At 36.6% G+C, this 25,862-nt stretch overlaps 2 protein-coding genes across 2 annotated transcripts in view; one reads left to right on the top strand and one right to left on the bottom strand.

Moving 5' to 3' along the window:
- The window catches only part of rps6kal (ribosomal protein S6 kinase a, like), a 41,755-nt gene extending 39,817 nt beyond the window's left edge, over window positions 1-1,938 (top strand). The window contains exon 22 of the mRNA XM_053505391.1: window positions 691-1,938. Coding sequence (XP_053361366.1) covers window positions 691-819 — 129 coding nt within the window. The 3' untranslated portion in view covers window positions 820-1,938. The remainder of the gene's footprint in view (window positions 1-690) is intronic.
- Window positions 1,939-15,723: 13,785 nt separating this feature from the next.
- Window positions 15,724-17,831, bottom strand: LOC128531967 (POU domain, class 3, transcription factor 4-like). Its single transcript, XM_053506159.1, has one exon. The coding sequence runs from the start codon at window positions 17,789-17,791 to the stop codon at window positions 16,724-16,726; it is 1,068 nt and encodes a 355-aa protein (XP_053362134.1). The 5' UTR covers window positions 17,792-17,831; the 3' UTR covers window positions 15,724-16,723.
- Window positions 17,832-25,862: the final 8,031 nt, after the last annotated feature.

Raw genomic sequence — 25,862 nt, 5'->3', positions numbered from 1 at the left:
CTAAAATATTTAAATAAAATAATTACAAATTATAAAGTAAATAAAATAAATAACCTGCACATTAACTTTGAAAAGAGTGTGTGTGTGTGTTTGGAGGAGGGAGGGGTCTACTGTATAGGACGACTTTCACACACAAACACACACAACCACACTTTAACAGAAACACTGCTCTGTCGTGATTCTTTCAAAGGTAAAGTGCAGGGTAATTTTTTTAATTTTTACAGAGAGCCTCTGGAAACTGGATCTTTAACAATGAGCCTCGCTAATGACACCTGCTTTTACTTTATGCGCATGCACACACGTGGTCACAATGTTATAATAAACAGTATGCACACACGGACTTTGACTATACGAGTGACCCACATGCACCGAGACTGAACATGGATGATGGTGCTGCGTGCAAGAGAAGAATCTTTGGCTCGGTGGTGATCATGTGACACGCCGCAGACAAAGCGCATGCATACTACACATGTATCAAAACCTCGCTCGTTATTTAGTACGCAGCAGACCATCGGTTCACAGTACATTTTAAATAATGTTATTTCAGCTTCTTATACTATTTTACCTTTAACTTAAAATAAGAAAGATTAAATATTACATTTGTTGGAAAAAAGTTATTCAGATCTTACTGGTTTCAAGTTATTGCACTTGAAGTAAAAACTTTTTTTTGTTTTTGTTTTGTTATTTTAGGGAGCAATGGCTGCCACATACTCAGCATTGAATCATAAAACATGCCAGCCAGTCCTGGAACCTGTGGCAGCTTCCAGTTTGGCTCAGCGCAGAAGCATGAAGAAATTAACTTCCACTGACATGTTGTGAACCGAGGCGTCTTCATATCACTGTGCCCTCTTGTCCCATTTTGTCTATTTATTTGTTTGCTCTTTTCCCAACTGTTTGACATTTTTTCCTCAGCTCTTGCACATTATAATTAGGTGTACAGTCTTATTGGTCAATGTACATCAGGGACGCTGTTTAGCAAACTACAGACTGAGGGACTGAACTGAACATGGCTGAAAAAATCCAAAAATCCAAATTGCTGCAGGCTGAAATGTGACATTGTCTCTCCCATTTCCTTTTGTATGCATTCTCTGGAAGTATCCTTTTTGTCTTTTCTCAGTCATTTTTTCATTTTCTCTTTTCCTCTTTTCCGCTAAGTGGAAAAATAGCACCAGCGCCTACTCTCATTCACTGTGACTGGCTGACCTAAAGCTGCTTTAAGTAAACTGTGCTCTGCCTTTCCCTAGTTTAAAACATTTTTTCATTTGCGATTTCTTTTTCTACTCTGTCTTGCCATCTCATTTCTTTTGACAGTTTATCTGGGAGGGAAAATATGTTTGGGAAATTTCTTGTCTTGTAAAGCCATTTAGCATGCGGCTGGAGGAATCGGTGTATCTGAACCACTCAATGTTACCTCAAGATGAGTTGAAGAGCTGAGAGCGAAGACATTTTTATTAGTTCAATGAGTGTATATAGAATTTAGCGCCAGAGAGATTGTTAAACACACCGACCTGATCAACCCTCATCATATCAATTTTTTTTAAGCACATTTGCACTGAAGCTTGTCAGGTTGTTGCATTTGCTTTTTTTTCACCCATACCCCACCTTGATCTTATTTTAGTTTTTTATTTGTGTTAAATAAAAAAATAAGCTAAAGATTAAATAATAGAAACCATCAAAGGTCAGTGAATATGGACCAGAATTTATAGTGTTGGATCCAGTATTGGGGCAAACCAAGGACTCATGGGATTTGCAGAAGGCAAACCTAATCTCCCAGAGCAGCAGATTATCCATATATAAATATATATAAATATATATATATAAACTATAAAAAGAAATTGTGGAAACTGTATCATATTGTATTTATTTCATTTAAATTTTAAGATTCTATTTTTCTTTCTGGTTCTGTATATATTAGCATTAAAGATCACAAAACATGCATTCTCTGATTTGGAGTTCATTTTTTCAGATTTTTTGTTTGTACTGACTGTCAACTATGTACAATAGTCAAGAAGATTAGATAGAATCAATACATATCATATATTCTTGACAAAAAACTGTAATAAATAGTGCAGATTAAGAAGCAATAATGTACATACAAACTTTTATTTATTGGTTCAAGCATATTATTGTTGTGGGAGTTGTGTGTGTGTGTATGTATGTGTATATATATATATATATATATATATATACACACACACGTCAGGTGTATTGAGCAACAGTGTCAATTTCTGCTTGTAAAGAAAAAATTATCTTAAAATATTTTTGGATCTAAGACAATAGGTAAAAGAATAGTAAGTACAAAGGCCAAAATACATTAAGAAGAAAATACACTAATTAGCCATAATAGTTGCCAGGTGAGTTTATTAACAGTAATAATTACTATACACCGGTAAACTAGTGACATGATCATGGTCACTTAAGGCCCAGCTGCTCTCATGAGATCCAACCCATTCCAACAGCAAAGCCAACGTTACTCATTACAGAAAGGTATCAGAAACCTCAACATATCACAGGCAAAGAGTTCTGACCTGGTCTTCAAATTCACCAGATTCCAATCCAACTGAGGATCAATGGGATGCACCAGACAAACAAGCCCGATACACAACACCCAAAGAATCCACCACTGATGTCCCAATGCCAGATACCACAGCAAACCCAGAGGTCCTAATTGGCCAGAGCTGCCCTGGTGGGTTTAATATCAATGGTTTTTACTCATTTACTCTGGGGCTTGACTGAATTCATGACTTCAGTTCCTGCCTGTCATCTTAATAATATATTCATGTTTTGTACCTAGCTTTTTTTTTCTGTCGAATTTGCAATTGTAGACTTTTATAAACAAGCATACTGCTTTACTGAATACATTATCAGATAGTTGCAAATAATCAGCATGTAACAAAACTGGCATTTTTTTCCTAAACATAATAATAATAATAATAATGAATTTAATTTATAATGCACTTTACATTTTACAAGGAAAATCTCAGAGTGCAGTCAAACAATTAAGAGAACATCACATTAAAAACAGCAGTAATTACACAGTTAAATAATCAGTTAAAACATTGATTAAAAAGAAACGTTTTCAGGTTTGTCTTAAAACATGTCACAGACTGTGGAGCCCTTAAATGAGGAGGAAGGGCATTCCACAGCCGTGGGGCAGCACAAGAAAAGGCTCTATCTCCAGTGGTACGGGAGCGAGTCCTAGGGAGTAAAAGGAGGTGTGTGTTAGTGGAGCGTAGAGTACGCTGGTGACAGTGAGTGGTAAGGAGTTCTTTTAAGTATACAGGCGCATCTCCATACAGACATTGAAAGGTGAGCAAAGAAATTTTGTAGGTGATCCGTGCAGTAACAGGAAGCCAGTGAAGGGAACGTAGCACAGGAGTGATGTGCTCGTGTTTCCTCACTCTCATCAGAACCCTGGCAGCACAGTTCTGCACATACTGAAGTTTTTGTGTATTTTTGCCAGGAATCCCGATAAGAAGTGCATTACAGTAATCCAATCTGGACGAGACAAAGGCATGGACCAGTTTTTCTGCATCAGAGAGGGAGAGTGCAGGCCGAAGTTTAGCAATATTTCTAAGATGGAAAAAAGAAATTTTGCAAATGTGCTTGATATGGCTTTCAAAAGTAAGATAAGGGTCAAAGATAACACCAAGGTTGGTGACTGTTTTAGAGAGAGAAATGTCCTGACCAGAAAAAGAAGACATAAAACTTAAAACATAACATCTGTGGGACAAATATGCATATCTGGCTTTGGATTCGATCCCCTAATATGCGTGTTCTAAGTTGTGTGGCATGGGTGGTATCGTACTTTATTTAAAATGATTATTTCTAACAAATGTAGTTTTCATTTTAATTTCTTAGAATACTATACTAAACTAATTGCCTTATACCACCATGATTCTGGTCATTGTTTCATATCTGACCACATAAAAGCCTCCTTTCTACAGTACAGGATAGCTTCAGTCACAGTCCTGATGGACCCTTTTTAATTATATGGTTTGCAAAGATTTATTTAAAAAAAAAAAGGCTAAATGTTTCCTCAAGCACAGTATTTATTCTGAATACTGTGTTTCTGTTCGGTTACATCTATAACACATGCTAATAAAAGGAGAAATTGTTTTTCTGTAATGTAGACGCCCAAGAAAAAAAAGAGAAACAACCAGAAGCAGTATGATTTAATTAAGGCCCAATATTCTAAGAAGAATCCAAGAAGGCCTCATTAGTCATAATTAATTAGGAGCCACACACACACACAGACTGTCTCCAGTGGCAAAGACGTCACTAGATTCCCCTAGATGGCAATGTATCTTCAGGCTCTACCTTAGTTAAGTAAATTTATGTTCCTTAGTTCCAAGACAAGTAAGTTCATTAACCAATTTTTCCATTCACCAATTTATTTAATATCTGCCTTAGTCCTTCACCACAAACTCTTCCTGTATTGTGCTAAAATACATTCTGCTGAGACGCACACCTTCGGTATGTCTAACCTTTGCTACTGTCAGTTCAATCTGAGAAACCCCCACTGAGGATGCCACTGATCACAGTATGGCAAGGTAAACAGTGGTGTTAATTACACTTTCAGACACTTCATTCTGGGTCTCATCACATTAATTACTCTATAATGTCTACTGCAGTATTCTAGAGACTACTGTTTATATTTGGGCTTGTGCATTGGTATTTTTGAGTCACCTTATTTGCTTTGTGCACTGTTTAATGGATAGTATGAGTCTTCACTGTGAAATTGCTCCTGTTTGCAATAAAGCTTAGATGGAGGTGCGCTCAGGTGTGAATCTATTTATGCCAATTAAAGATGAGCCCCTGAAGTAAGCCAATTAATGTGCTGAGCGTAATGAAGTCATTAGCTGTCAGATTAGCTTTTGGAAATGCCTGTCAACAGTACATACAGGCAGAACACTTGGCTAATAAAACCAGCAAAATTAATGGAGTGAATAGCATAGATAATGACTTAATGTGGAACATAAAGGACAAAGACTGATCAGTCTGGCACCTTAAATAGAGATGTCACTGAGACAGTGGTTTGTTGGAAAATATTTCTTGCTGTGTAGTAAATAGTTTTGTTTCAAGTACATTTGATGCTTGTTGGAAATTACACAGCAACGAATAACCCTTTCTTCCTTAGGGCCACACCTGCATATGTTATATGTTGTTATACATATGTTATGGATGTTTTTTTTTTTTCATAACAAAGCTATACTAAACATTGCTTTGGTTTCAATGCTTTTCTATCCAATTTATGACATGGATATTGTTGCAAAGCAATTTTACAAATATAAAAATTTTGAATTAAAAAAAGAGGAAACATTAATTCATTAATTGATTAATTATTATTATTTTGGTTTTCCCCCTTAGTAAACCAGAGGTGACGTTGGCAAGAAAAATGTCCTTGAGATGGAGAAGGAATCTTAAGAGGAACCATTCTTATTTGGATAATACAAAATATGTATGTACATACATATGTACAATAAATATTGTAAATATTTATATAAATAAATAAATAAATATGGTGCTATGGAGAAACTGCAATTCTATAACAGGAAATGCTTACACTTTTTGAGGTTACTTAAGTTGTTTGTGTCAAGCTATTACAGCATAAATAAAAGGAGAAAGCCAAAAAGAAGCACAGACATGAGAGCTCCCTGGGAATCAGATCTGCTCTGATTCACAAAAAGGACTAAACAAACAGCTTGTCCACCTAGAAAATTTGGAGATTTGTAAGAAAAAGCTTTGCCCCTGTTGTAGTCTTCATTATATGAGATACCAACGCGTAGCCTGCACCTTCTGACTGAAGTATATTTGGTGGATAATAGAATACCAAAATTTCCCTCAGGTATTCAGACTTATATTTGGAGTATGCATGTTATGTTAGTATAAAGATCTTAAAAAGTGTCTGTTTTTATATGATGGTTAGATTATCGTTATAATGTATATAACTGTAATGCCTCCACTGCCAGTTAAACAATACTTATTTATATAACTACAGTAGTGTGAAAAACTATTTGCCCCCTTCCTGATTTCTTATTCTTTTGCATGTTCGTCACACAAAATATTTCTAATCATCAAACACATTTAACTATTAGTCAAAGATAACACAAGTAAACACAAAATGCAGTTTTTAAATGATGGTTTTTATTATTTAGGGAGAAAAAAATCCAAACCTACATGGCCCTGTGTAAAAAAGTAATTGCCCCCTGAACCTAATAACTGGTTGGGCCACCCTTAGCAGCAATAACTGCAATCAAGCGTTTGTGATAACTTGCAACGAGTCTTTTACAGCGCTCTGGAGGAATTTTGGCCCACTCATCTTTGCAGAATTGTTGTAATTCAGCTTTTTTTGAGGGTTCAAACATCTCAATAGGATTCAGGTCAGGACTTTGACTAGGCCACTCCAAAGTCTTCATTTTGTTTTTCTTCAGCCATTCAGAGGTGGATTTGCTGGTGTGTTTTGGGTCATTGTCCTGCTGCAGCACCCAAGATCACTTCAGCTTGAGTTGACGAACAGATGGCCGGACATTCTCCTTCAGGATTTTTTGGTAGACAGTAGAATTCATGGTTCCATCTATCACAGCAAAACAACCCCAGACCATCACACTACCACCACCATATTTTACTGTTGGTATGATGTTCTTTTTCTGAAATGCTGTGTTACTTTTACGCCAGATGTAACGGGACACGCACCTTCCAAAAAGTTCAACTTTTGTCTCGTCGGTCCACAAGGTATTTTCCCAAAAGTCTGGGCAATCATTGAGATGTTTTTTTTAGCAAAATTGAGACAAGCCTTAATGTTCTTTTTGCTTAAAAGTGGTTTGCGCCTTGGAAATCTGCCATGCAGGCCGTTTTTGCCCAGTCTCTTTCTTATGGTGGAGTCGTGAACACTGACCTTAATTGAGGCAAGTGAGGCCTTTAAGTGCAGTTCTTTAGATGTTGTCCTGGGGTCTTTTGTGGCCTCTCGGATTAGTTGTCTCTGCACTCTTGGGGTAATTTTGGTCAACCGGCCACTCCTGGGAAGGTTCACCACTGTTTCATGTTTTTGCCATTTGTGGATAATGGCTCTCACTGTGGTTCACTGGAGTCCCAAAGCTTTAGAAATGGCTTTATAACCTTTACCAGACTGATAGATCTCAATTACTTTTGTTCCCATTTGTTCCTGAATTTCTTTGGATCTTGGCATGATGTCTAGCTTTTGAGGTGCTTTTGGTCTACTTCTCTGTGTCAGGTAGCTCCTATTTAAGTCATTTCTTGATTGAAACAGGTGTGGCAGTACTCAGGCCTGGGGGTGACTACAGAAATTGAACTCAGGTGTCATAAAACACAGTTAAGTTATTTTTAACAAGGGGGCAATCACTTTTTCACACAGGGCCATGTAGGTTTGGAGTTTTTTTTCCCCCTAATAATGTAAACCTTCATTTAAAACTGCATTTCGTGTTCAATTATGTTATCTTTGACTAATAGTTAACGGTTTTTGATGAGCAGAAACATTTAAGTGTGACAAACATGCAAAAGAATAAGAAATCAGGAAGGGGGCAAATAGTTTTTCACACCACTGTATATCCAGGAGAATTAGCTTCATTTAATGCTACTTACTAAATAAGTTTAATCCACATTTCTGTGAAACATAGCACATTAAATGCTTGATCAGTGACACTTTTATTAACAATAAGCACTTTAGATGTAGCTCTAAGATTTAACAGTCCTAACTTGGGAATAGACAAGCTGCCAGTGCATTCGCTATGGTGTAATTTTCATGTAGAATAGGTTACTAAAACTACTTTTTACTACATTTCTTGTTTATTTCTTTTTATTTTAGTGATTAGTTTAGGAGAGAAACACAGTCTCAGTATGGTGGAACCTACTGTAAGTGATTACTGAGTGCAACTAACAGCTGCTTGGTTTAGCCTTGTTGTGTACTCCCTGGCTCTTACTCTGGATTGTCACAGACCTATTCAGAGACTACGAGCTAAGGAATGAGCAGTACCTTTCCAAGTGGGATGGATACCATCCACATTAATAGGCCAGCCTTGCCCTAAAACCTACTGCAATTATCTTTAAAGCCCACATAGTTTTTCGTGCACCACCTGAACTTCCAGCAGTTATACCACAACCTGCCATGTTGCATAGGGATGGGGCCAGAACACATTACAGCAACATCGACCTTTGCAAAATAACTCTTGGTAAGCTCTGACTGATAAAAACATACAGTATCTTTAGCTCCAACATAAATAACTACCTTAGAAAAGCTGTCATTGCCTAAAATCATTTGATTACCTTCTCTTTACTTTTTGCCCTGAACATTTTTGTAATAAATAAAAAGGGGGCCCATGAGAACCATTAGTCATAGCAATTGCCAAAAAGGAAATTTAAATATAAACAATACTAACTATCATCACATGCAACTTGGATCCAACATTTGGACACTTTGATTGATAAAAACACCTGTTCACCTCTCTTGGGAAAAGAACATAAGCTGCATCTCTTGCCAACCTGTTTTGATCATAGGATCAAGGTCCTTATTAACTATCCACTCAATCTGTAAACATGACATGTGCATTCATTAATGCAGCATTTGTAATAAAGCTACATCAGCAGCATATAATACGTCATCAGCATGCTTTACACTATTTCTACATTACCTCACCTATTATATTTATTTCTACACTTTGGGTATACAGCATGTTATAATCCAGCTGCAAAATCTAAGAAATGCTCATTAAACACGGAATGAAATATAATGATAGACATGGCAAGAAGGTATAGAAGAAAGCTCCAGGTTTTCTGGTTCAACTTTAAGTTTTGGGTTTCTGTTTATGCAGAGATTCTGTGCATGTGCTCTATGTGTCCACATGGGTTTCCTCCAGGCATCACATCTTGGGTCTATTCTGATCTCATAATGTGTTCCCAGAGTAGACCCTGGATCCACCACAACCTTAATCAGAATAAAGCAGTCGCTGAGTGTAAATTAACGCATGCATTTAGATTTATTATTGCTATATAACATCATGCGGTGAATTATATCGATATACACTGATCAGCCATAACATAATCACTGACAGGTAAAATTAATAATATTGTTTTAATACAATAACATCTGTCAAGGAGTGGCATAAATAACACACTAAGTAAACAGACATTTTTGAAAGTTGACAAATTGAAGGACGACAAATGGGAAAGAATATGGATTTGAGCAACTTGGGCTGAATTATGCTAGCTAGCTAACTGCATGGTTTATGAAGTGGTCCTAGTATGAATTGTTTATTACTGATCAAAATTGTCCAAGGCAGGGAAACTGCTGAACTAGGTATAGGGTCAATGGAGTCAAGCTCCACTGATGTAGGTGAAGAGTGAAGGCTAGCCTGTCTGTTTTAATCCTACAGAAGTGTTACTGTGACACAAAATGCTGAAAAAGTTTGTGTTGAAATCATAGTCAGAACACTGCAGCTTACTGCAAATAGAAGTGCATCTACAGTAGGAACACAAGCATCAGAACTGGATCATGGAACAGTACAAGAAAGTGACCTGCATTAATCATTTTTTCTTCTACATAGTGTAAGCCCATGGGTGTGTGTGTTCCTTAGGTTGGAAGAGATGGCAAACCGCATAGGCAGTGTGAGGTTCAGAGCAATGTTCTGCTGGGAAACCTTGGGTCCTGGCATTCATGTGTATGTTACTTTGACTTGAAGGAACTACTCAAATGGCAGTGACCTTTTTCAGCAAGATAAAGCACCGTCCTACAGTGGGAAAAAATGTTCCGAAATGATTTCACAATAGGTACATGACAAAGAGATTATAATATTGATTTGGCCTATAAATTCCCCAGATATCAGTCTGATCAAGCATCTTAAATTCCTATTAAAATTTTATTTGTCACATACTGTACACAACCATAAACAGAATGATATGCAATAAACTGCTTATATAACTTCCGGTGCATTAAAAAAAGAAAAAATACACCACAAAATAAAATAAAAAAATAATAATAAAAAAATTATTTAACTGAAAATTAATTTACAAAATGAAAAAGAGTTTTACACATGAACGTAATTAAAAAATTAAAGTATAAACTGTGAAGTATAAAAGTATTTTAAAAATATAAAAAAATGTAAAAGTATAGTGTGGTTACAACAGCTATAGTATGACTTGAAACAGGGAGTCTGGAATGATATGTGTGTCAGCAACTGTGTGATTGTCAGTGGCCTAAAGTTCAAGACAGTCTTCATCTTATGTACAAATGTGCAATGGTTGAGAAATGTGCTACATCATGATTCTTGTTTATTAGTAGGAATGTAGGGTGTGTGTAGTATAAAAAAAAGCAAATGTAATCAATTTAGTACTTTGTGGTAATCTGGTTGAAGGCCTGAATGGCCTCCAGAAGGAAGCTTCAGAGTTTTGTTTGTGGGATGTGCTGTATAAATAAGTTCTTGCATCCTTGCATCTACCGATCTACAAAGATCTGCTTTTAATGTCTTGCATCAAAGTGCGAGATACCATGGCACATCTTCATAGGACTTACATGGACCTGCACAATTATATGGAGTGAAAAATATGGAGTCCATGCCTCATGACATCAGTTTTGGCAGCACAACCATTCACCCCTGATGGGACCTCTGTCCGTTGCAAGACACCATAAGCACATATGTACACCTACTGAAATTAAGAACAAGTAGAGAAACTCAGCATTAAACATGGGAGCATTACATTTTAACTTTAGCAAGAAAGTAAGCTAGCTGGCAACTTATTTGTTTAGAGCAATTGTTTGAAGGTCAAGTCAAGTCAAGTAGGCTTTATTGGCACTTCAACCATATACAGTTAGTACACAGTGAAACGAAACAACGTTCCTCCAGGACCAAGGTGCTACATACAACAGAAATTTACAACATAAATTAACAGAAGACTAACTAGCTAACTAAGAAGCCTAATTAGCTGGCTAGCTGAGACAAGACAGATTGACATGACAACATAAATTAACAACATAAATTAACAAAAAACTAACTAGCTAACTTAGAGACCTAATTAGCTGGATAGCAGGGAACTGTCTACATTTTTATACAGAAAAGACAACATAAAGTGCACATGACATTTTATTACCGATTAGACAGCTAAACTGCTGAGGAGGTTCTTAAATAAGGCCAAAAACCTAAAAAGTATCATTTATAGACAGGACACCTTTTAAAGACATTTTTTTCAGTGGACACTTGTATTAAAACATCGGCTTTGTGTTGTTGGCATTCAGGGCTGTGTAAAGCTGCGAGACGCTGCATAAAGCCGGTGGACCGCTTGCTCCGTATCTTCCTCCCCTTTTCCACCCTAGACAACTCCTCAGTAGGGTGTGTACTGGTTGAACAGCAACTGATTTTGATTTTGATTCATGAAGCAGGTGTCAATGTTGACAACTTTATTAAGATTAAGATGTAGAACTATCATTCTGGGTGAGAGGGGAAAAAAACTGTAAGTTCAAGTATTTAGGACCATAGAACTGTGGAAAAACACAAAATAAATTTGATAAAATTTTTTAAATAAACAAAATAAATGTATTAATGTTTAGTTTTAGTACACTATGGTCTGGGTTGTGGTAACTTCACTATGTTTAAAGTCCTCCTGTAGAAACTTTAGTTTCGGTTTACATGGTAAACACCAGATGCTTGAGGCATAAAAAAAGCATTTGTTTTAGTTACAATGTAAACACTACTTTCTTAATACTGTACCTAGCCTTTTTATCCCTCTAGATTGTTGCATATGTTTGTTCATTGTGAATATAACATCACACAGCATAACACAGCCATCTAATATTAAGTAGCCCCACATTTTGCCACCAAAACCTTAATGATATGTGTGTTTTGACATCTTTATATTATATGATTGGACTACACAGGCCAGCCTTAACTTCCCATGTGCATCAGTAAACTTTGGCTGCCCAAGATCCTGTCGCCAATTCACTGTTTTTTCTTCCTTGAATCACTTTTGCTATGTCCTGACCACTGCAGCCTGGAAAGGTCCTAAAAGAGCTGCAGTTTTGGAGTTAATTTGACCAAGTTGTTTAGCCATCACAATTTGTGGGTGGGTCCTCCCCACAATAGCTACAGTTTGAATATATCATTACAATGGCAGCTATAAGTACATGTAGGTGGGATTTTTTGGGCAGTAAGTAAACCTTTTTCCTGAAGTTGATGGGTTGGAAGCAGAAAAAATGGGCAAGTGTAAGGATTTGAGTAAATTTGACAAGGGCCAGATTGTAATGGCTAAAGGACTGGGTCAGAGCAACTCCAAAACTGCTGCTCTTTTAGGATGTTCTTAGGCTGCGGTGGTCAGGACATGGGATGTTCCAGGTCTGCAGTGGTCAGGACATACCAGAAATTGATCCAAGGAAGAAAAGCGTCAGGGTCTGGCCTATTTAGTCTGATCTAATAGGAGAGCTATTGTAGCTCAAATTGAGGAAAAGGTTAATGCTGGTTATTATAAAAAAAAAGGTTTCAGGAAACACAATGCATTAATCATCAAATATATTGAACTTACAGCTGCCTAATACACAGTGTGATGGCAAAATAATTTCTGCTATCCATTATCACCAAAATGACGATGGGTTCGCTGTTGAGTCTGGTTCCTATCAAGGTTTCTTCCTATTTCCATCTCAGGGAGTTTTTTATTGCCACTGTCCCCATTGGCTTGCTGATCAGAGACAATCTGATAATTTTGATTCATACAGATCTTCTCACATTTCATACACATTTTCTTTTGATTCAAGCAGCTTTGCGACAATGACGATTGTTAAAATCGCTATACAAATGAAATTTAATTAGTGCTGTGGTGGCAAAAGGGGGGCATCTACTCAATATTAGGCAGGTGGTTATAATGTTATGGCTGATTGGTCTACATAATAATGAACACATCAGTTATATAATTGACAAAAAATAGGCAATATACATTCTGGACTCCCTTTTTTATCCTGGTTATGTAGTCCTGATTGTCACCCAGGCTTACTACTGAATGCTACACAAGAGTAGTAGGCTTAGTATACTGTTGCACTGGGTTTATACAGTCTATATAGGCACAGCATTTGTGTTCTATTTTTTAAGGTCTAAATTTGGTGATAATGTATACTTCAATTTTAACTATCCTTGTGGCTGATCGGCTAGGTTTGATTTTGGAAGGTATGTCTATGTCTGAGTTTTGCTTTTTTTAATATTGCAAATGTTTCACAGGCTCCTTTTACTTTGCTGTATTTACTTCAAAGAATCAAATTTAATACATAACTAATACTGTTGATTGAGCTGCTGCAGTTCAAATAAAAAAAAAATGTTAAATAAGTTGTATTAAATCAAAATAAAGTTATACTCCATGGGTGAGTTTACATGTTTGGTTTTCTTTTTTCCTTTTTGAATATGTTAAAAAGCACTGAATCTGTTAATTCAGATAAAAGTTTTAATGGTCTTATATTGTAAATTGAATTTGACATATTTGATGGTGTGTAATTTAAAGTAACAGTTATGATAATGCTCGACTTAACTTCCTGCATTGCTCTCTGCTTGGATTATTGCTATGCTCACGGGCTGAAATAAAGGTGATGAGATGTGCTCCTTCACTTTTTTCTAGTCCCGGGATTGCATGTTTTATTATTATTTTTTAATGGAATGGAAGTTTAAAATACAAAAAATGGAAGTTTTGTTGTTTGTGCTAACAAAAAAAACTTTTTAAAGACTTGAATTAGTTTTTATATATAAAAAGAACATTCTATGCATGGTTATTCAAAAATTGAATGTGAAACCTTGTAAACGAATTCAATTGATAAAATACAGTTCCAGTTTGATTTAAATCAACTTCAAAACTTCATATACAAATTAGATCAAATATTTTGTATATATTAAATGCATATTTAAAGTGGCACAATCTGTATAAAAAACAATAGATTACATTGGCGTCAGACCCAGATTAAGAAAAAGCTCGTAGTGTATAAGAAGTGAAAACGGTAATGCAGAGGATTTCTACAGACACTTCGCTTCACTGACGCGTGAGTGTGGAAAATCGAAACGGCAGCGTGCGCAACACGACGCACAGACCACCGTTTAAGTGTATCTATTCCACGAGTGTAAATAACTCTTGTTAATAAGGAAGCATAAGTGTAAACTGTCACGTGTGACGGGCGTCTCACGCAGAAAAGCGTGAAAAGAGTCATACACAGCATCGCCTAACAACTGAGTTGAGTACTTCAAAGTACACAAAAGCTGCTAGCCAACAGAAATCTTATAAATAGGTCTAGGATAAATCATTTGGAATGCACGAATAGTTATTTGGTGTATTATTTAACGTAGACATGTACAATCACTTAATACTTTTTACTGCTATACTTCTAACATGCCTAAAGGGACTACACTGGGATTATATTTTTTTTTTTATATTTTGATTTATAATTTTATTGATTGTTTATTTATTTAGCCTATTTAAACAATTTTCCGGATCACATCCATGAGAGTTACGGAATTTGCAAGTCTTCCTAGACTATTTTTCTTAACCCTGATTTAAAGTACATCTGAGTTTAACATATAGATAATCTTACTAATTTTGGCTTGGGGCGCGCGAGGCGCGACCTCCTGTGGTGAAGTTCACACTCCGTAAGCGCTGGACAAATTAGCCGGAAGGACGCAGCGCGCGAAGGGTTATTATGCAAATCCCAGACATCACTTTCCGCTTGTAAACAAGCCTGTAAACTTTTCTGCACAGCAGACAGTCTGCAAATGAAATTCTTGCGTTTGGGTCATTTGTGGTCACTTGTTCTAACCAAAACTACTGTGATAATAATAATAATAATAATAATAATAATAATAATAATAATAATAATAAATGCAGGCCTTCAGGCGAAAGAGCAAATGAAATGTATCATATTTTTCTCCTAACCAAATACACTATGCTTTTTAAGCTGCTTGGCTCCATATCCGAACCTTCCCATGGGCCTGAAGGTTGCAGGCTGAGAAAATGCATATATTAGTCTGAATTAGTATTCAAGTCAGGCGCTGCATTTCAAGCAAAGCGCCCCCGCCCCCCCAACCGTTCTCTCTCTCTCTCTCTCTCTCTCTCTCTCACACACACACACACACACACACACAAATATACTGACTTTCGGCATTAGGACTCAGTTTTGGTGAAAAGTAGTTATTTTAGTCTTACGGCCACGGTACCCTTAACACGTGTGCTTTAGAGCTCTAGTTTTAATAAAAAATATAGTTTTATATCATTTTAGGTAATTTCAATTCCCAGTATAAAATACAGTTCCCCTCGTTTAAAACGCATGACAGACGGTTGAGTTAAAAAGCAATAAGAGAGCAACAAGAACAACAAAAACACTACTACTACTACTGGTAAAAATAATAATTTAGATTATTATTATTATTATTATTATTATTATTATTATTAAGTAAGCCAACTCACATTTATACGTTAACCTGAGCAAATCCAATCTACCGATAATTGATTAAATGATTATATAATTCCGATGCCGTAACGAATCACTGCTACAAAGTAAGGTAAAGTCAAATTATACCAACAAGTTGTTTTATTCCAACAAACATTATACAGTTTGCTCCAAAAACATTATACAAGCTTTATACTGAAAATAAATAATCGCTTGACATGTTCTTAAATTTGGAATTGTACTGCCGAAAATGTCTTCAATTTCTTTAATGAAAATATCTTTTCTTATATCACTAAGTACATGAATAAGTGAACAGTATTTCGTTTAAATTAATAAATTCAAAAAAGTTTGTAATATACAAAACTGTACAGTATTGGAAAAAATATTTAGGAAACGAACAAATAACAGGAGTATTTAAGATTATAAAACTTTAGATACTGAACGTGTACAATAAAATAAGTCTAGGCTATAGGTGTAGCGCAACGCTTTCAAGCTTTCTGTTCGATTTTAGCGTTCAGTACACAGTAATGTGGTCAGTGATGGATGACTAAAAACAACCCACACAACCATAAAATAGCTATTACTTGTTTGTGCGTTGCTTTTTAGAGCAACATTTCTATAAACTAACGACGTGCTTCTGAAGTGCTGTACTTATTTCTGCCTTGTAATAACGCACGGAAATAAAAGTACTCGATATCGAAATGATTGCAGCGAAGTGACACGACTAAAATGAAACAAAAGTGTTAAAATGCTTTGAGATGAAAGCGCGAGGCATAAAATGGCCGTCGTCAGAATTCAGACATCAGCGATAAAAATCGATTGAAATTAATAATCAGATTACAATCACTGTAAGCTGTCTTCTTGTTACTGAAATGTGCAAATTAACTACTAGCGCATGGAAAACTATCTAAAACAAAGGCCACGCGATAATATGCGTAAAACTGACCAGCCTACTCAACCTGATGTATTAATTGTAGGCTATTTTTTAAACCAAGGCGCTGGGAGGTTTTTGTAATAGGCACAATTTTTTATATTCTTGTTGTGATACAAAAGAAAACATTTTGGTAAATAACGTCCATTTTCTTCAAATAAACATTGTTTCTTATTTGTCGTATTAATGCCCAAGTCTCAGAGAAGTCAAAAGCTGAAGGGCAACATCTCATTCGTTGTTTTTTGGGCTCAGTGAGTTTCGCTTCTTGTCAATAATGTATTACGAAAGCGAAAAGGCAAAAAAGTTGGAGAAGCAAGCCACCGTAAAAAAATAAAAGATGAAAAGCCAAGATCTGCGTTTTTTGAGAACAATCTTGGTCAGAGATCACGGCAAGACGAGCTGTCCGCGTTTACGGTGTGTGAGTAAATCTCGTGTCCTTGCTGTTCTCCCGGCGGCGTCATGCGTTTCTCCTTTTGCCGTCGGTTGCAAAACCAAACGCGAACCACCTCCTTCTCCAGCTGCAGGCTGTCCGCTAAAGATGAGATCTCCTGTGCCGCTGGTTTGGGGCACTTCAAGAAGTGTGTTTCGAGCACACCCTTAACGCTCACCTCGATCGACGTCCTTTTCTTGCGCTTCCTGCCCTGTGCGGCGATCTTGTCGATGCTGCTCGGGCTGCCCGTGGAGGAGTCAGCCTCTTCGAGCCATTTGTTTAAGAGCGGTTTGAGCTTGCACATGTTTTTAAAGCTGAGCTGCAGCGCTTCGAAGCGACAGATCGTGGTCTGTGAGAAGACATTGCCGTAAAGCGTGCCAAGTGCCAGTCCGACGTCGGCCTGCGTAAAACCCAGTTTGATCCGGCGCTGTTTGAACTGTTTGGCGAATTGCTCGAGCTCGTCGGATGTCGGCGTTTCCTCATCCGAGTGATCGTGGCAGTGGTGCGTGCCCAGCTCACCGGGTTCGGGCGTCTCGCGTAGTCCGGGATGCAAACTCTGAGTCGGTGCAGAGCTCGGTGGAGGTGGCGGCGGCGTTAAACCACCATGTATTCCGTTAACAGAGAAACCCGTTTGGGGGTAGAGGTTGATGGATGACGAGTTGTGAGACGCGGGCGTGCCCCACACGCCCGCATGATGATTCGTGTGCGGCGAGTGATGCGCCACATGCGCCGCCGAGCGGTGATGGATGATCGCCCCGAGCTGAAGGTCTTCCCGTCCCGGCTTTACGTCCTGCTGCTCGAGCGCCGCCGACCAAGGACTGCCCTCAGCTAAGCTGCTCACCCACTGGTGCCCGATCGGGTGTCCATTGCTCTGTACGCCCTGTAGGTAATCGCTTTGGAGCACTTTCTGGTGGTTTCGGAAAGGGCTCCCCCCTTGTTGCATGACCGAGGCGTCCGGATGGACCATGGAAGCCGAGCTGAGAATGCTGTAGGGATTCGAAGCAGCTGTGGCCATTGCTTACCAGAGATCCCCCCTACTAGTTATAATGTGGCTAAGGGAGCAGCTTCAGCCTTTGACATCTCCCAGACTCTGGAGCCAAAGCGGCAGCCTGCAAAATGACTGGCAGCCCCGACGGCCAATCGAAACGAGGCTTACCGTCTCTCTGGTGTGTCACAGCCACTGGAGAAGTGGGAGGCCTCTAAATCCCGACGATACCCGAGCATTTGTAGAGTAAAACGACACAAAACAGGAAGTGAATCCATGTATATGCTGTGTTTTGAAGAGCAGAGATGTCGTCCAAAACGTCTCGTATTTACTGTAGTATCCCCTGTATACTGTAGTATTATGGCCTTGTCATTACCCTGATTCTCTCGCTCACTTTTACAGACATTAACTTGGAACTGTGTTCAATTGTTTGCTTCGTTGAAGACGTTGATTGCTAATTTTCCATGTAATTTGTTTTCTAGAAAAGTTAATATTTTTAGAAGCGCAGCTATAAAAGCTCCACAGAAGAAAAACAGAAGGTTTTGATGGTTCCGTTCATTTTTAAGCTACACTTACGAATAAGTCTCATGTATATATCAAATTAGTAATGTAGACGAAATTTGACTGCAAAAAAAAAATGTATCCAATAAATAGCAAAATACTTAAAATATTAGATTTTTTGGGGGATATTTTAATTTTTTTTTTTAAGTGCCTTATAAATGACAACACTGAGAAATCTTGCTCGTATATAGGTCTTTAGGAATCTCGGCAAGTCTTCACCGAGTTAAAAAAAAATACGTCTCTGCATATTTCAGAGGTTACCTAGCTGCGTAATTATATTTGCCATTAGAAGACTGCACTGGAGTCCCCTCATTGGTTTGAAATTCCATTAAATATATTGCAAGAGCTCCCAGGTTAAGCTTGATTTAAATTTGCATACATTTTCATACATTTAGCAGAAATAAAAGAAGGCTACCAGCCACCAGAAAGTCATTAAAGACTGCAGTTTCTCTAAGGAGAGAGATCAGGAGGAAATAGTGAGGAACCTAACATCTTCTAACAGGTGAGCGTTTCGCACTCTGACAAATCCTAGCTTACATACATTTGTGTGACAGTGTGTACAGAGGGCATGGAAAAGGAAAATGCATAGATACACTTGAAATTCATATAATTTAAAAGCTAGGTAACAATTTCATCAAATGAACTTATACAATGTTTAATAGTTTAACAGTGAAAAGAAATTAAAGGCAGTGTTATATAAACATTGCTAGATTTTTTTTTTCAATTCTGGCACCGTTTTGTTGTTATGTTTAAGAAGTCAGTATCCTTTATAATGTTTAAATTTTATCACAGCATCCTATAGGCTTTACGAAAGCACAGAACATTTAGGAAACCTTTAAAGTGGTGAGAGAAATGTATATATGTCTTATGTCTCGTAGACTTCAAATAAATAAATATATATATTTTAATGTTAATAATGGGTTTTGCGAGGTATTAAGTAAAATATTCGAGTTTTATGTACAAAGGTGAAGGTCTGTGTGGAAATAATACCGACCAAGATACGGATATTTTATTCACATATTGTGATATTCTAGAAGATTTGATAAATAGAGGAAAATGAAGCTATGGGAATGAACAAGACCGAGCTCCTCGCCTCGTCCTCACGCCATAGTCTAAGTTTCCAAGTGTAACAGATGCTGCTCTCAGGCCGAGGCCCTTTATTCAGACGCACATTTTTCCCTCCCGATCCGCGTTACCATAGCGAGCTGAATAAAAGGCAAATCCGCGTCCCGAGTTGAATAAAGAGACTCATTGAAAAGAGGACCCAAGCAGGACGCTGCGGAAAAATCGGACCGCCCCAGTGTCTTATATGCTACTGTTACAACGAAGCATACTTGGGGCAACGATGGGAGTACCAGTCTCAGAATAATGAGCCTAAGTAACACTAATAATATCAAAGTATAATAACGAGTTTCTCTTTTATCAGTGCCTTTTTGTGATACATTCTCGAAACGTGTGAAATTTGAAATAACTTCATATACATTATATGTACAATGGAAATTAACTATTAAAACAGCATATGAATGCAGTATATGAATGTCGCGCTTAAAAAAGAGATTTGCAAATAATATACAGAGGAAAATGTATGTGACCTGTGAAATTAAACGAAAGTGTAAATTGCTACGACTTTTTCCCATTGTAAAAACAGTGTCGAGAGTATTCACATTGTCAACTTTTTTTTTTTTAATTTGTTTTTAAGATTTTTTAGACATTTATCTACCGTCTATTTTTTCTTTTCTTTACGATCTATTTATATTTAGTTTCTGCTACATATATCGATATTGTATTCATTAATCATCTATAATCTATAATCTTTGGTAACCAACACATACAATCACCCATCTAGTAAAATATGATATTACGTAAAATAATGCCGAAAATAGCCGTACTATTCCTAAATAATGAAACATGCTTTCAAACAAACTGTCAGTTTCTGCTGCCATGTGACAGGCTTGTATTGTTAAGGTTTAATATCATGCTAGTAATAATCTAGTAATCATCAGTTCCATGTTAGTAAGGTTGCAGGCCGGTGTTTGTGTCGGCTCTGTGTCTTACATGCAGTTAGCTCGCGCTGTGCAGCAGCATGGCGCTCGAGTCTGGACCTGTCACGCGCGTGTCATGACCTCTTAGATGTGAGCGCGAGCGAGTGCTCCTTGCGACCTTCACAATTCTGCTGCTCCCCCTATTAACTGTTTATGAAACGTCTCTCTATACCAAAAAGAAATACAAGGAAAAACTCGCGATTTTAAAAGAGACATCTGCGCAACTTTATATAAAATGCCTTATGCTCAAACCTAAGTTTATTTATTTTTTATTTGAGAAGGGGCGAAATTTGTACTTATTAAACTATATTATTTCAATTTGTAAATTAAATCTTTAGGAAAGGCAAAGCATCATACTCAGTATCTGCTGAGTTTGCGGCTATTTACTAGAGAAAATTGTTAAATAAAATGTTCCGTTTTCCTGGTAGTAAGTAAATACAATAATACAACACCATAATACAACTAAAGCGCATATTATTATTATTATTATTATTATTATTATTATTATTATTATTATTATTATTATTATTAATGCACTGTTTATAATCCGTTTTCTGATGTTTGCTAGTGTTGACGGAGAAATATAAATTTAAATGATGTTGCTTAGTACCGGCATTAGCGTTTTTTGGTAGACTTTTTTGCTAATTAAAATAGCTTTAGGGAATATAATAGACGTTTGCACGCTCTCTTCACCCTCCACACACACACACACACACACACACACACAGTATAAGTACAAACAGAGTCGGCTTGGTGCCGCTAGCTCAATGAAATGAGACCTCAAGGCAGTTTGGCAGGGATGCCACGCTGGAAGAAATGCATTAGTAACGCCAAAGCAAAGAGGATGTAGGACAGGGACTGGGGTGAGCAGCAGTGCTCCATGCAGCTAGTGCTGTATGTTTCATCCCTAGAGGAATTCATAGTAATAAATGAAGGTACATCCATAATTTATGAAGACTCCCCTCTTTGTTTCGGCTCCAACTTAAGTCCTGAGGGCTATGTGCTGGAGAAACACCATGGTTCACACGGGTCTTTGTGGGCAATTTCCCTTATATGTCAAAGTGAACAAGTCCATTCTTATGCATAATCATGTTTGTGCTAGACTCCTGTTTCCAAGCTCGTTTTGAAAGTCACTGACAAGTTCCTCTCTGGTCTACTGCACTGAATTACTACATATTCATCATATTAACAATGAGTACCCTTTTCTACAACTGGGAGTTTGTGAAGCTTCAGTCTTCAGAAAAAAAATCGCAAAACAATTATTCTGCATTTATTTTCCCTGGGCCGATATAATCCACATTAACATCACATCAAATTTGCCCTTCAAAGCCGGAATTTACACCAAGAGACATATTTGTTACAAGACCCAAATTTCCCATCATTTCTATAAAAGACGACTGGGTAGATATTTTATATTACTTGTATAAACTTACTGCGCTTAAGTTACATATACGCTGATCAGCCATAACATTATGACCACGGACAGGTGCACTAACATTATCAATTATATATCAGAAACTAGTGACAGGATCATGGGTTCTAGGCTCACCCAATGCTATGTCTGTCTGGTCAAATCCTACAGAAAAAAACTTCACAGCACAAATCGACGAAAAAAAAGGCTGACAAATGATAAAATGGCACCAGTACATCCGCCACAGCCCTCCAGCAGCAGGCAAAGAGCCCTAGGTCACCGACCCAAACCCCCCAGATCCTAATCCAGTCCAGCACCCATAGGATGCTCCGGACTGTCTACCGAGGGTCCACCTTCAACTCAGGATCCGCGGCCAAAATCCTGGGACCAGAAATCACAGCACACCCACAGAACCTTGCGCACATCCCTTTTGCCGGGACATAGTATTAAACACCTAAATTTTAATGCTAAGGGCTTAAATGTTATGGCTGCTCGGTGTAGATTGCAATTTACCGTTTACTTATAGACTATACATGTTACGGCGCGAAGAGTGAAAATGTGATTAAGCATAGCTTAATCCAAATAAGATAAGCAAAAATGAGTTGGTAGTATTGTATTCCTTTTTCTAATCATTATATGCATTAGACTATCCCTGATCCACTGTAAACTATGTTTTCGATTTGTAATAAATGATTTTAATAAGATGACGGTTTCAATAAACCGCCATTTTCTCATGAAAAAAAAACGGCTTATTCACGCAGTTGCTATTACTTTATAGATATACTTTATCCAAAAAGTAACGTTTATTCGAGCCCCACTTCTTACTAAAGCTTTCTAATGTCTGTATTTAGCATGTCTAAGCATGATACTGGCAAAGTAAAACTGGTCCAGCAGTATATGTTTAAACACACATTTGTGTTCTTAGGCTATATAAACCCTGTTACATAAATCATCAAAACAACGTCTACAGTGTCTGATAGCTTTTTATTTTTGACTCACAGAACACATTGTTATTAATATGTTCATTAGGTTTGAGTTACCATTATTAATAAACAGTATTCTGAATAAATCAGTATTCTGGCTTTATTTTAAACAATTTAAAAACTAAATATTAATTATTATTATGTAATAAATAATTATTATAATTACTATAATATCATTGGCTATGAGCTTTTAACAAACTGAATTTTTTTTAAATAAATGAAAACTATAATAAAAACATATAATGGTAAAAACAATCACAGGACAATATGTGAATATAGCCAATAATTTTTAATTATTTTTAACAATGTTTTTGTTTGTGTGTATACCCAAACATTTTACAAAGCACAAACATATTTTGGTTTCTTTTTCTGTTCATTCATGAATAACAGTAATAACATGTTAAATACATTTAATGCTAGGACAAGTTGACCTACAGTGTTACAAGAAGGTATGATAAAGTAACAAATATAAGGTAAGAAAATTTGCTTAATGACCCTTTTCTTCATGCTGTATGAGTGTAAAATTGTGAAAGAAAAAGAATAATTCTTGGAAAAGTTACAACAAGAGCACTGATAAAATAACGAATAGACCCATTCTTTATAACATATGACTAAAAGCATTAAATTACCTGTTGAGTAAGGCATGCATTAAAATGTTATTCTACTGACACGAAGTGTACTCCAAATATAACTTGCATCATATAAACTGTGCTAATTCACCAAACCAATTGGTTTAAAAAACAGAATATATGTTGTGACCTAAATAATATTATTTTGGTTCATTTATTACAAGCTAGTGATACATTTTATTTTCTAAGTTTTAAGTGTACAGTGGTCTTAACCAGTGTATGAGCTCATAGAAGTGTGGGAGTTTCTGATGTGCTTCATAACTTCAAGCGAATTACCATCTCTTTAACTTCAAACAAACTCTTCATGCCTTTCCCCTCCATCCAGATACAAAGGATACTGGACTTAGAGGAACCGCTCTGTAATGGATCCTATTCTACAAACCTCTCAGGCTAACTCTTTGAACAATGTGAAGGACCAGAGCAGGAGGGGACAACAGTGCCAGAGTTTTGGTCTGCACCTGCACTTGTGTTTACAAATGGGCTACTATATTAATGTTTACCAATGAAGCTCAAACCACAAGTATTTTTATTTATTTATTTTTTTACCAGAGAATGATCATACAGTCCTATATATATATATATATATATATATATATATATATATATGACAATATGCAATGACAAGATCACAGCAGACATCATATGTCAATAGTTCCATAGTGATAAATACTTTTAGTAAATGTTGATGTCATTATAATCCATTCTTTCTGACATATTTTATCAGCTTATCTGGTATCACTCTTTACAAATTCACATTTATGTAGGCATTCCGATAAAAAATATATATGCTACCACATTAGATTTTTTATTTAAAGTATTTATGTGTATTTACATGTTTCCCATAACCCACAATTTTGACCTCAGTCAATCAGTGAAAGTTCAATGAACTGCCTTTTATGTGATCTCAGTTGCTTGATACTACTGCTTTATATACCCCCTCTGCATATCAAGGCTAATTTGATTATCGGAATAAAATGTTATTATATAGTTTATAGTTGTAAAAGTATTGTAAAAATTATCCTGATCTAAACATTATCATATTCATGTAATAACTTTGATAACATTGTAACAACTACCAAAAATATTATTTACTAATCCTAATATAATTAATGTAATTATTAGGATCGATTGATAACATAATTAAAAACACTTATTTACTATTAATAATGAATAACTTTGATTATCTTGTTCCAATGGGACGTCAAGATGTTAGGCATGATCAGGAAAACTCAGCTCTCACAGATTTTTTGGAAAAATAAGCAAACATAAGGATCTGGATGACTTTGACAAGGGCCAGATTTGTGATGGCTAGATTAGGAGGTTACAGAATTGTGGTAGTGGCAGGACTCGTGCATCACTTACCTCAGAGACAAGGATGCACTATGGAGAAAATTGTTCAGATCCATGGACCCCTCACAGGTTACAAGATTTAAAGGATCTGCTGCTAATGATTTGTTGCCAGACACCTTTGGATGTTTTGTGGTGTCAATGCCAAGATGAGAGTAATCTACACAATATTATATAGGTGGTTTTAATGTTATGCCTGATAATAACTGTTGGAAAACAACACTATCATCTGGATCAAAACTTTTTTAACTAGCAAAAAAAATAAAAAATAAAAAACCTTGCAGATTTGTGCTTAATTAGAGTATTAGATATTTGACCATACCTCAGTTATTTACACAAAAGGTATAAATTTCAGAGGACATAAAATCTTTTCTGACCTTCGTCAATTAAACAAAACAATTTAGGTTTAAATAATTTGACAACTTAGTGAAAGAAATGTGGTGGGTAAAAAATGTGATGTGATATCATTTAAATGCTTGGTGAAGTTGAATCTATTATCACCAATAGTGAAATTAACAGCATTTCCATACACACAATGCAATGAGAACTTGGATTGGTACTAAACGATATGTGGCTATTGGAAAACCACTTGTTAGAGAGACTATTTGGAAAAAAAAAAAGCTCCAGTTTGCTAGAAAGCATTAAGATTGGACATTTTTGTGCCAAAAAATATAATGTGCTCTGTTGAGTCCAGATTTAACCTTTTCCAGAATGATGGAGGCATTAGTAATAAGAGAAGTTTTATGGACCATCATGCAAAGTGCCGACTGTCAATTGGTCAGGTCTAGGCTCAGTTGCCACAATAAGTGGTAATAAAATTAAGTCAGCTGACCACCTAATTAGGCTTTCACATTCATGGAGTTTTTCTTTCCTTATAGCATGTGCATTCCAGGACTGAAACTGGGTGCAGAGTGATTCTAAGAGCATGTGGAATTAGTTTTACATATGAATTGGCCACCACATTGCATATGGTAAAGCTTAATGAAGTTGAACGAAATATTAGTGTGCAAATTGCATGTTGGCAAGGCAGTGTGGTTTAAGGTAGAAATGAAGAATATGAGAGATTTTTTAGAAAGAGTGTTTATTCATGTAAAGATATTCCTGCAGTTTCTATAATGTTGCTGTAGG

This window comes from Clarias gariepinus, chromosome 10 (assembly GCF_024256425.1).
Source record: "Clarias gariepinus isolate MV-2021 ecotype Netherlands chromosome 10, CGAR_prim_01v2, whole genome shotgun sequence".
Lineage (NCBI taxonomy): Eukaryota > Metazoa > Chordata > Actinopteri > Siluriformes > Clariidae > Clarias > Clarias gariepinus.
The sequence above is the reverse complement of the archived record's forward strand: the minus strand, read 5'-3'. Positions and strand labels throughout refer to the sequence as shown.